The sequence below is a fragment of the Girardinichthys multiradiatus genome, chromosome 7 (assembly GCF_021462225.1).
Source record: "Girardinichthys multiradiatus isolate DD_20200921_A chromosome 7, DD_fGirMul_XY1, whole genome shotgun sequence".
Taxonomy (NCBI): domain Eukaryota; kingdom Metazoa; phylum Chordata; class Actinopteri; order Cyprinodontiformes; family Goodeidae; genus Girardinichthys; species Girardinichthys multiradiatus.
In genome coordinates, this window is record NC_061800.1 from 43,210,563 (window position 1) to 43,223,640 (window position 13,078).

General features: G+C 39.3%; 1 protein-coding gene across 2 annotated transcripts in view; it reads right to left on the reverse strand.

The window, feature by feature from the left end:
- Positions 1-13,078, reverse strand: part of LOC124871001 (heat shock 70 kDa protein 12A-like) — a 47,732-nt gene that overhangs the window by 24,395 nt on the left and 10,259 nt on the right. For both annotated transcript variants that reach the window (XM_047369916.1, XM_047369917.1), the window contains exons 3-5: positions 7,951-8,058; positions 5,693-5,998; positions 4,827-5,110 (exon numbers count right to left, since the gene is read on the reverse strand). In XM_047369916.1, the coding sequence (XP_047225872.1) occupies positions 4,827-5,110; positions 5,693-5,998; positions 7,951-8,058 (698 nt within the window). The remainder of the gene's footprint in view (positions 1-4,826; positions 5,111-5,692; positions 5,999-7,950; positions 8,059-13,078) is intronic.

Here is a 13,078-nt window from a genome sequence, read left to right on the forward strand (position 1 = left end):
GGCCCAGCCACGACACCACCTTCTGTCATCAAAGCAACAACACCACCTTCTGACGGCACAGCAACACCACCACCTTCTGATGGCCCAGCCACGACACCACCTTCTGATGGCACAGCCACGACACCACCTTCTGATGGCACAGCAACACCACCACTTTCTGATGGCCCAGCCACGACACCACCTTCTGTCATCACACCAACAACACCACCTTCTGATGGCACAGCAACACCACCACCTTCTGCCATCACAGCAACACCACCACCTTCTGATGGCCCAGCCACGACACCACCTTCTGTCATCACAGCAACAACACCACCTTCTGACGGCACAGCAACACCACCACCTTCTGATGGCCCAGCCACGACACCACCTTCTGATGGCACAGCCACGACACCACCTTCTGATGGCACAGCCACGACACCATCTTCTGCCATCACAGCAACACCACCACCTTCTGATGGCACAACCACGACACCACCTTCTGATGGCACGGTCTTCACATTTAATTAGTTTTCATGTTCAGGGGCTCGGTTGAAGCGGGTGCTTGTAGCTTTAAGAGGGTTTTGTTGTGGCTAGGTGCTGGAGGGGGTGGGTGCTCAGTTTTTCTGACCGCTCTGAATTGATAGTGTAATAATAGGTTAGTGTTTTTGTGGCTGTGTTGAGCAGAAAACGTAAACAGTCGAACATCTTGGTTTTTTGCTCAAAAGAACTAAGAAGACTAATTTTGCGTGGACACATTTAATGAAACGCACGTCAGTCAAATGCTCCACTGGATGGTTTTATTGGAAGACTAATCAGGGCAGATCAAACATACATTGTTATACAGTCTTACATCAGTGTCCATATTGTCCAGTATTGATGGTTTAAAACTAAGCAATATTTTGTCCCAATAATCTTGAATCTTTTGACATGACCAGAATACATGTAAATAGTCTACATCCATCAGTCCTCATGCTCTCCATCATGGTTGCTGGACAGCATGTTCCTAATTTTGGGAGTCATAAAAAATCTGGTCATATTTTTCCAATTAAATACTCTCCAGATCCTGGAGTTATTAAACCACTGTGTTATCAAACCACTCTTCCTCAGTTATTTGTTCATTTATTACTTTTTCTCATTTTTTTTTTTATATAGAGGGTAGAAGACTTTCTACTCGACATCAAGCTTTTGTATAGGACAGAGATTGCTCTGCACTTCTTCCCTTCATAAGCTTTCTGAAATTCTCCAACAACTTCATGTTCAGTGATAGTTTTTACCTCCTTCTCATAATAATCCCTAACTTGCAGATATCTATATTGTTCATGTTCCTCTAATCCAAATCTATCCCTTAACTTCTCAAAACTCTTCAGCTTACCCCGTTCAACCATTGTACATATTGCTGTAATTCCTTTTCTCACCCATTGCTTAAACCTTTTCTCATTTATCCCAGCTTATAGCATCCAATTGGTTGCCTAATTTTCTCCTCTGTGACAATTACTCCTAAATATTTTATCGATTATGATTACTAGCCCTTCCACTGTAGTATAACATAAACACGTCCATGAACAAGAGTACAAACAAACACAAAAACCTGAACTCTCAAGCAAATGAAGGCCCTGTTCCCCATAAGCCCTGTCTCCCTGTTGGTGGGATGACCTTTAAAAAACAAAGGTCGTCCCCCCCCCAACCCTAAAATAGGTGCTCCCATCCTACTAATAAAGTCCAACAGTTGATCTCTTGGTAGCTCTCCTTGTCAATTATTATAAATAGTTGAGAATTAAAATCATTTAGTTTCATACTATGTGTTCAGTCTGCATGTTTAAACATAAAACTGAGATTTAACATGTATAAGCCTTAGGGAGAGAAGTCACAGGGTCACAGCAGGCTTCAGGCTGGAGCAAGGGTGAATCCCAAGTTAGTATGTTCCCAGCAGCTGTAAGCAGTAAATGTCGGCTGTTGGGCATAGCTAATTTACAGCGCCGACACAGACTTCGTAAATAATTCTTGAAGGGGAGGGTCAGTCAGTAAGCTTTGAAGTAAAGGTATAAAATGTTTTAACATTTAGGGTAAGGCAAACCACTCGGTTGATAGAACCTCGCTTTGTTGACCCGAGCTCTCCCTAAGGCCTTAGGTAATTTTCTTTCTTTGTATCGTTCTTTATGTATTCATTTTTGCATTAAAAATCATTGGACTTATTATTTACCAAATTAAACTTGTGTTAATCTTAATTTCCTGCTCTTCACCTGTTCTTTCTCACGACATCCAGACTGGGTGAGGTTGAGGCTGCAAGGATATCGGTGATATTATTATTTTACCTCAACAATACACAGAGAAGTCTCATTTGTAGATGTGGGAGACGGGGGTGGTTCCAAGATTCTCCACTTTTTAGTCCCTCTTAGTGAAATCCTTTCAGTTGTTGTAAATAATATTTAGAATATAGTAAACTCACGTTATATATAAAAATAAAGGTTATCTGATAATGTTGGTGGCTCTACTTACTCACCCAGCAAGCCTTCAGCTTAAAAACACGAGACATTTACATCTTCTGGGTTCCAAGAGGACTCTTCTCCACTTTCCGACTAGTAGATCCTTATCCAACTCAGAGGCATCTAAAAGTGGATATTTTTTTCTTTCAGAACTTTTTCAGAACTATGCCGCCATGGATTAAAATCCTGCAGCGCACACAAGGTTCCCTGTTCAAGTCAGAGCATGTCCAGGCCCGTCTGAAGTTTGCCAGTGACCATCTGGATGATCCAGAGGAGGAATGGGAGAAGGTCATGTGGGCTGATGAGACAAAAATTTAGCTTTTGGTCTAAACTCCTCTCGCTGTGAAGAAGGATGAGTTCAACCCCAAGAACACCATCCCTACCGTGAACCATGGAGGTGGAAACATCATTCTTTGGGGATGTTTTTCTGCAAAGTGGACAAGACGACTGCACCGTATTCAGTGGAGGATGGATGGGGCCATAGGGAGATCTTAGCCAACAACCTCCTTCCCCCAATAAGGGAATTGAAGATGGGTCTTCCAGCATGACAACGACCTGAAACACAGCCAGGGCAACTAAGGAGTGGATCCATAAGAAGCAGCTCAAGGTCCTGGAGTGGCCTAGCCAGTCTCCAGAACTGAACCCAATTGAAAATCTTTGGAGGGAGCTGAAAGTCAGTATTGTCCAGCGACAGCCCCAAAACTTGAGGGATCTGGAGAAGATCTGTATGGAGGAGTGGTCCAGAATCCCTGCTGGAGTTTGCAAACCTTCTTCAAGAACTACAGGAAACATCTGATATCTATAACTGCAAACAAAGGTTTCTACACCAAATATTAAGTGTTGTTTTTCTGATGTATCAAATATTTATCTCATGCAATAAAATGCTAATTAATTATATAAAAATCACACAATGTGATTTTTGTTTTAGATTCTGTCACTCAGTTTAAGAGAACATATGATAAAAATTAAAGACTTCTAGACTCTTTGCAAGCAGGAAAACCTGCAGAATCAGCAGTGTATCAAATCCTTGTTCTCTCCTCTGTATCTTTGATTCAAGCAATGGAGGCCTACAGAATGGAGACTGCAATGACTCTACTCAGAGAAACAAGTATGTTTACATTTTTATAAACTACTGCAGAAAACTCCAGGCATTTCTTAAATCTAATATGTGCAGTTATAAACATGAAACATTAATGATAATATGGTTTGTTTGTCATGCTTTACTTTTTAAAGGATAACATCGATATTAACATCAATTTTAACTGAGGCCTATGAAGGTCCCTTGCTGATGCAGTACTATGCTTTACTTTCTTCACATCGTCTTTTGAAAACTACTTTACTGTTGACACCAACTGTAACGTACAACAGCAGCTTATCCAAATAAAAGATTGAAACATTACCAGACTAAGTTCTGCATATTATGAATAGTTACACTACTTTTTGTTTGTCACAAGACCAAATAATTATAATCCATATTATATCTGAACCAGATGATCTCAGTATGTTCTGCCACTACTGCAGAGAGGAAGAGGAAGAGGAGTCCTGGGAGACACAGTGACTGGGTGAGGTATTACGATAGTAAGATTGTGGCTGTTTATTTATTTGCATTAAGGGCTGACCCAGAGTAGTCTTCAGTTCTAGAGGTGAGCATTTAAACCTTTGTAAAGAAGACGTGATGAAATTAATGTTGACTTTTGTTAGACCAGAAATGTCTTAGTAAATACACACCAATATCTAATCTAACTTTATTATTTAAAATGTTTAGAAAAACGGTTTAATCAGTTGTGTGAGTATGATGAAAATATATATATATATTACAATAAATATGGCATGTCAGACATTATTTATACAGTATTTAATAATTAATATAAACTTCCATTGAGAAGAAACATGTTGGTTAAATTCTAAGAATATTTTAATAATATTTTATTCTAAATCTTCAGGATGATGAATAATTTAGGGCATAAATGTTAATTAAAATGTCAATAAAAACAACATCAGACTGCAGCTGTAGATAGACGATCTTCTCTAAAACTAGGAGCAAAAAGCTGCTTTGGAAATAACAGAAAGGTCAAAGTTCAGCTTTTTAAAGCTGTTGTACAGAAACCAGTTCAAAACCAGTCAGAGTGCAGCAAGAAATGAAAGAGGTGTTCATTAGGTTTGCTATATAGGGACCCACAGAGTTAAAACCTGTTTCCATGACTACAGGAGGAAAGCTGTGAAGGAGGCAAAGAGCAGCTTTAAACTATCTCAGATAATTCAGATGGAGACACAGTTTCAACCTGAGAAGACAGGTGAGTTCATAGAGGTCACAGCAGGACCCAAGGAGGAAGAACATCTGCTGATCTTTACTTTACTTACTAGGTAACGGATTCTCCACTTGAAGTCTTCATAGAAATAATGTTTCCTAGCTTCTTCTCTTCTCATCTTGTTGTACGCTGTTTTAGCTTCATAACCAAACTTCAGGAAGTTTTCATCTTCATCCAACAGGATGCAGGTTGGAGTCTCTTGGGAGTCCAGTCCCAGTTCTTCACCCCATCTCTTTAACTGGGTCCCACCTCCTTCCTCTCTGGGTCTGACATTGAAGGCGTAGCCACTGTATCCTGAACCAAAGTCTATGGCTATGATAAAAGAGTCAGCTCCAGCTGGTTGGAGAAGAGAAGAAAGTTAGAATCTGAACAAAGAGCCGTTACTGTTTTTACAAGAACAAGTTTTTACTGAAATAAAACCACAAAAACAAATATATGTTTCTATAAGTTTATCATTTTAACTCTGCCACTGAAAAACTAACCTGAAACAGTAAAGTTTAGTCATTTAATATTTAATTTTCCACAGATTCTACTGGTCCAGCTGCGCTGTGATGGACTGGTGACCAGTCCAGGCTGGACCCCACCTCTCACCCAATGGTTCTAGGCACCAGCCCCCTCCATGCCATCCTGAACGGATAGGTGGGTATGGACAATAGATGGATGAAAGGATGGATACTGGTACTCCTAAATATTCAATCATTTCATATAATACCAGGAAATACCTTTTGTTTCACAGCATCTATTATGAATAATGTTTCTATTCTTTATTACATCATTTTCTTCAGTATTAAAGATTATATTTCTGTAGCATGTTTCCTCATTCTAACCTTCATATTAATAACTCAGAATAAAGACCAACTCCCCTGGTTTTATTAAAGATATCATGAATAAAATGTGACTTTTATTTACAGTACTGACCTTTGACATTGAGCAGCACTTGTTTCTTAGTCAGGAATTTTCTGCTGTAATTGTAGACGGTGCAGGTGTAGATGTCTGTGTCTCTGTCTGTGGGGTTCTTCAGGGTCAAACTGAAGTCTCCAGATTTTAGTTTTTCCTTCATCTTTGTTCTGTTTCTATACAGCCTGTGTTCAACCCTGTAATTACTGTAGACCATCCTACCATAGCTGTTTCTCCACGTTACTCTGACTCCTTCAGGTAGACGGACTGTAGTTTTAAAGGGCAGCAGAACAGACTCCACTCCTGGATCCACCTCCACCTTGTAGACTGAGAAACAAACAGATCAGCTGCACTGACAGCAGTAGAACTGATGATGTTGATGTTCACAGTAATGGTCCTCAGTAATATTCCAGGAGAAGACCACCTCTTCACAACGTGTCACTCAGGGTTTTGTGACCATGCAGATGCAGAATGCAGCTGACAGAGCTGCATGTGATCAAAACTTCATTTCAACATAGAAGAAAAGACTCACTATCATCCAGATGTTTATTCATGAAGAGAAATCCCTCCAATCTGTTCTACTTTTTAACTAACAGATGATGAACCACATTACTGCTGCCTCCTAGTGGACAGGAGTGAAAACAGTTGACTGATGAGTCAAATGCAGAGAAGTGTTTCCAATGACCTCCAGGTCATCACCCTGTAACCTGGGATGGATTTGTGTTTAGTGGTGAGAGGAAGCAGCAGTAATATTCAGCAGGACAGTCAGAACCTCATGATGGTTCTGGTTCTGGGAACTTCACAGTGCTTCTCCTTTTATTAAACTCACTCTTCATCAACCTTAGAAGGCCCGGTTGGACGGCTTAAACATTACCTTTGAATTAGAGATTAAATGATAAAAGTCTGACATTCAAGTTTTAATTATTAGTGATTATTTCATCATTATTTTATTTGATGGTCATTTGATGCAGCTCATCATGAATTTATTTATTTCTCAGCCTCACAAATTAAATCACTCATTTATTCTAACACTGCTATAGAAAATGTTATTGGTCTGCAGCTGAGCTGCTGTGCAGGTTAACCAATCAGATGTTAGACTTTATTTAGCCACAAACAGAAGTTGTTTAAAGTATTTCATGATGTATTGTAAGAAGGGAATAAGAAACTAATGGAGAAGAGGGAAGGAGGAGAACTTTCTCCATCAGGGTATCTGGTCAGAGATGATGGGAAGATGGATGGAGCTAAAAACAGGACTGGAAGGAAACCAGTTAGAGGCTGAAAAGACTTGAGACTGGGAGGAAGTTCATGTTCCAGCAGAACAACGACTCTAAACATAAAACCAGAGCTACAATGGGATGGTTCAGATCAGAGCATATTTATGTGTTAGAATGGCCTAGTCAAAGTTCAGATCTAAACCCAGCTTGGTTTCTGTAGAAAGACTTAAAACTTGCTGATTCTAGACTCTGTTCATCCAATGTGACTGAACTTGTTGAAAAGAAGAATGGAAACATTTGAGTCTTTAAATGAGGAAACCTGGTAGAGACACGTCCCCAAAAGGCTTCAGGTGGAACATCAGAGAAAGATGGTTCTACTAAATATTGACTCAGAGGGGCTGAATACAAATACATGACATACTTTTTATACTTTTATTGTTTTTAATTTGGAAAACAATCATTGATTTCCTTCTACTTGTTAAATATGCACTAATTTATGTTGTTCTACTGCCTAAAATCCCATTAAATGTATTTATTTTTATAGGTTTAAGTAACACAATGTGAAAAAGTAAAGGGGTGTAAATACTTTAGCAAGGCACTAAATCTGTTTTAGCTTTGATAAACGCAGGTGAAACTGAAGAGAGTTGCTAGGAGGAAGGACTCCATCTTCACGACAAACGATGGATGAATGGGTGGGTTGCTGGAGTACTACAGTAGTACTACTGTAGTACTACAGTAGTACTACAGTAGTACTACAGTAGTACTCCAGTACTTTCCATTATAAACTTGGACATTCTTTGTATTCTCATTCACCATAAAGGTATATTGGGGTTAATCTGGGTTCAGTTTCTGATCATAGAAACACAGAAAACTGAGCATGTCAGGGGATCCATCCCATAATAGTAAAATGATGACTATGAAACCATGGCAACCCTGAAGCTTCCTCCATCTTTCTGCTTCAGCTCATGGTTCAGTGACTGAAATGGTCTCAATGTGTCGAATGAAAACTGTTAAAACCTCAGCATGTCAGACATCAGCATTGATACGGTTGTAAAAGGAACTTACCTGACATGAAATAAAGTCTGAAATGAAATAAAAGGCCTCCAGAAACAGCAAGAAGAACCAGCAGAACCAGTAGAACCAGTAGAACTTTGGCCCAAGCTGGAAATATTTCTATGGAAAAACATAAAGATCAGTTAGATCTTAGACATGAATGTTGTTTTATATGGTCTTAATATAAACGTGGGAAAGCATTGTTCTGTGGGGGTTTTGCTTTTTGTGTCTCCTTCATGAAATAACTTTAAATTAAGTTTTAAATGGTAAGAAATAAAGTATTCAAGTGGAATTTACATAATTAGAAAACCACATTTTGTCCAAATAGTTGCATTTTAAGAATTCAATTCTGGTATTTATATAATGTTGACTGACAACAAATATGTTTCAAGTCAGTTTGCAAGAAGAAAATCCAGTTTATATAAAGAAAGGTTACATAAGGTCAGATACTTTATTGTCCAATAATTGTACATAAAATGAAAATATTTTTTTAGCATCTAGCAAGAAAAGACCAGAGAAATAAATCCTACATTGCACAAAGAAAAAATAAAAAGTTAAGAATGTAACCCTAAATATACACAATGTAGTCGTATTCGTTGTCTTCTGCTTTTCTAGGACCAGGTCACGGGGGCAGCAGTCTCTCATCACCATAACGGACTGGTGTAGCATCCGCAATACTGCTGCAGCTGCACCGATCCGTTTGTCAATGTCAATTTAACCCTTACCCCGGGAGCTTTCTGGGGCTCAGGGACCCAGAGCTGCAGGCTGTGGGATTCGAACCAGGGTATTTGTGGCTTCTCCAGGACAATAATGCCCTCCTCTCTAACCACTAGGCCACCACTCCCCCCATAGAGTCATATTTAATGGAATAAAATGACAAGAATATAAGACATGTGGGAGACTTCCGGTTTGACGAGTGAGGCGATGGCAGCATAGGAGAGTGGCTCCCAGCATTTGGTGAAGAAAATTGTCCGCAATAACCTGAATATTAAACTAATGAAAGTATAATTGATAACAAGAGTGTGGGCCTTGAGAATGCCTTAAATATAAGCTGAAAAAGTCGATGCAGTCGGAGTTTACAGAGAGAGCGAAGTTAGTCAGACGCCCCGCGCTAGCAAAGAAACGGAGGACATGGACTCAGACCACAGTCAGGAGCAGATGGAAGATGTAGGACCTGGCCTTATCCTGAAAGAAACAAGAGAGTTCAGGAATGACAATAGTCAGCAAATGAAAGAGATTCGCGAAGAAAAAAATAAAACAAATACGAGAATAGAGGAGGCTGAAAATCGGATCGGCCGAAAATAGAATTCAAGTGTCAGAAGAAGCGGTTTCTGAGCTCCTGAAGCTACAGATTCACTTGGACACGAAGCTGATGGATTTAGAGAGTCGCTCAAGAAGAGATAATGTCAGAATCCACGGTGTTAAAGAAGGCACAGAGGAGGTTCTCCATCAATGATAGTTTTTGTTGAGCGTGTGCTTGGCTCTCCAAGGCTCTTTTGAATTACGAGAGCACCATGCCCTGGCACCAAGCCGCCAACGGGAGCCCCACCAAGGTCCATTGTGGTTAAATTGGCAAGCTGCAGGATGAAGGAGGAACTACTGAAATTGGCCTGGCAAAAGCGGGGATTTCTACTCCACGGGAAAAATGTTAACCTTGATCATGATTACGCACCAGAGCTGCTGAAAAAATGAAAGGAATACGCTGAAATTAAGTCGGTACTGAGGGAGAGGAGAATCCGATTTCAAACCCCGTTCCTGGCCCGGCTAAGAGTGTTTTATCCGGAGGGGACAGTGATGTACGGATCAGCTGAAGAAGCGACAGGAGACGTGGTAAACAGGGGTTTTCTGGTGCCAGTTATTAAACAACCGGAGTCCCTGCTGGAGCAGATTTAGAGGTTCACATGGCGTACGAGTGGAAGAGCGGGGAACCGTGGAGGAGCAGGCAAAGCAGTGAGCTATGTAGAAAAGTTGCTTGCCTTCAGACGTCAGGACCCAGTATAAACGCAGGGGGTTGGTAATCCCAGAGAAGGAGCGGTGAGGTCTCTGTTATTGTTTTCTTTTTTTCCTCTCTTGACGAGGCGTTCTTGGGGCAAACAGCTATTAGAGAGGAAAAGATAGACTGCAGACAAATTCTACATGTTTAAGCTCTATTTTATAGGCTAAGACTGAGAGGTTACTGTAACGTCGGGAAGTTGGTCTCCTGTCTTAAGTCACCGAAAGAAAGACAAGTACAAAGGTCTACAGATGACTGAGGGCCCTCATACTCTTGTTTGTGAGGGATGTTTCTCCTTCAAGGCCTCCTATCATCAGGGCTTAATAAAGGTCAAGATAGAGACCCCACTTTTGGAAGTCTTCTTATTTGTTGTTACTGTGTTTTTGGTGTTGTTTTTTATTAATGTTTTGGTGCCGTTCATTGCAGCTTTTGGGATGTTAATTGAAATTCGTTCGGTTATTAGTAATCATACAGGTCGAGGTGGGAAGATTTTCTCTCTCAATACAGGTCAATAAATGCAAGCAGTTAAAATAGCAACTTATAACATAAATGGCTTAGGCAATCCTATCAAAAGAAGTAATATCTTTACCAAAATGAAAAAAGAGAAAGTTGAGGTTGCGTTCTTGCAAGAAACCCATCTCTCAGATACAGAGCATGCTAAATTAAAAAGATTAGGCTTTAGGTATATTTTCTCATCATTATATACAACGGGGGATAGGCGAGGGGTGGCAATAGTAATCTCCAGAAAATTAGCTTTGAACCCGTTTTAGAACAGAAAGATAAAGCAGGAAGATACATCCTGGTGAAAGGAAATTTAAATGGATCATTGATAACTTTACTAAATGTATATGCCCCCCCCCCCAATTCAGACTGGAGGTTATATAGATAAATACTTGACTTGGTAATAGTGGACTCAGAAGGGGTATTAATTTGTGGTGGGGACTTCAATATTAGATTGAATCCTAATCTTGACTCTTCAAACATACGGTGGCCCAGTCCAATCATGTGAACAAAAAGTTCAAAATTTTTACAAGACAAAAATATTATGAGGGAGGAGAGAAATCTAGTAAATTGTTAGCTTATAGGCTTAAAATGCAACAGGCAGAGAACTCAATCCGTAAAATTAAAAACCCAATAACTAATATAATGAATTATAAATATGAGGATATACAAAATAGCTTTGAAATATATTTTCAAAAACTCTACTCTAAACCCAAGACAGATGGAGTACAAATTGAGGATTTCTTTGAGAAAATTCAACTTCTTAAATTGACAGATGAGCAGAGTAACCAACTTGCGATAGAGCTGTCAGATAAAGAAATTAGAACAGCTATAGTTCATCTCAAATCAGATAAAGCTCCCGGACCAGACGGGTTTCCTGCAGAGTGGTACATGGTGATGGGGGATTCATTGATTTCCATGTTGCAATCTACATTTAATTGGGTCTTTAGAAAGAATATAATACCCCCATCTTGGAGAGAAGCAGTAATATCACTAATTCCAAAAGAGGGGAAGGACAAATCTGAATGTAGTAATTATAGACCAATTAGCGTGTTAAACCAGGACTACAAAATCTTTACATATATACTAGCTAAGATAATAGAAGGACTGTTACCCCAAATCATTAGCCTGGATCAGACGGGTTTTATACGTCAAAGACAAACCCAGGATAATATCAGACGTACTTTACACGTCGTAAACCAAATAGTAGAACAGGACTTAGAAGCAGTATTAGTGAGTTTAGACGCAGAGAAGGCGTTCAACTATGTAAATTTGTCTTTTTTGTTTAGGGCGCTGGAAAAGTTTGGATTTCACAATCCATTTATTAAGACAGTAGAGACTCTATATGATAGCCCAAAGTCTAGAATCAAAATTAATGGAGTTGTTTCAGGATCCTTTTCGTTGGAGCGTGGAACAAGACAGGGCTGCCCAATTAGTCCCGTCCTATTTGCAATTTTTATTGAGCCCTTAAGTCAGTTGAATATGCAGAACAAGGACATTAAAGGAATTTATATGAAAGGAGAACAAAAGATTTCCTTGTTTGCAGATGATATATTGATACAATTGTCTAGTCCAGAACAATCTCTTCTACTATTATTTTCAATTCTGGATCAATATGGATGTTTCTCAGGATACAAATTAAATGTTTCAAAAACACAGATTCTTGGTTTTAATTATAATCCCCCAAATAATTTGAAGGAAAAGTACAAACTGAACTGGGAGGCTGAATTCATGAGGTATTTGGGGGTCATAATACCAAAAGACTTGGCAACATTGTACTCACTTAATGTCTTCCCCCTGAACAACAAATTAGAGAAGACATAAGAAAGATGGGACTGAGTGCCATTTCTCAACTTTGGTTCCCATATTGAATCTGTTAAAATGATGATTCTGCCGAGGTTACTATATCTTTTTCAATCCCTTCCAATAGATATACCTGATCAACAGCTCCATGAGTGGGAAAAACTCATATCGAGGTATATTTGGAAGGGATGAAGACCAAGAATTAAATTTTGCAATTTACAGTTGGCAAAGAAGGAGGGCGGTCTAACGTTCCTTGCGTCAGAGATTATTATTATTATTATATAATAATCTCTTGCTTCAAAGATTACTATACAGCTACGCAGCTCAGATCATCAGCTTGTTGGTGCAATCCAGAGTATAGGGCTAGATGGATGGAGATAGAGGGGGCTATAATGTCAGAGTTTCCAATTCAAGCAGCTTTAGGGGATAAGGGAAGGATGTATAAGTTAACTAGTCTGGGAAACCCATGGATTGATCTATCAACTAGGACATAAAAAAGGGTAATAAATACAAATCATTTGACTGAGGTGATAAAATGATCGAGATGGTGCTTATTTGATCCAGACTTTAGGGCTAGAAATATGAATGCTAGATTTAAAAGTTGGAAAACTCGAGGTTTAACAGCGTATTGTACTTTTTTGTGTAAAGGGTCGGTGAACAGTTTTCAAAGCCTTGAGGGACAGTTTGGTTTAATTAATGCTGATTTCTATAGATTCTTACAGGTTTGTCACCGTATTGAGCAAATCAGGAAAGAGATTAAATAAGAACACTGGGATAGTGATATATTGAAAATATTTATGGATGCATACGCTTCAAATTCAGGAAAAAAACGTATTGCAAATG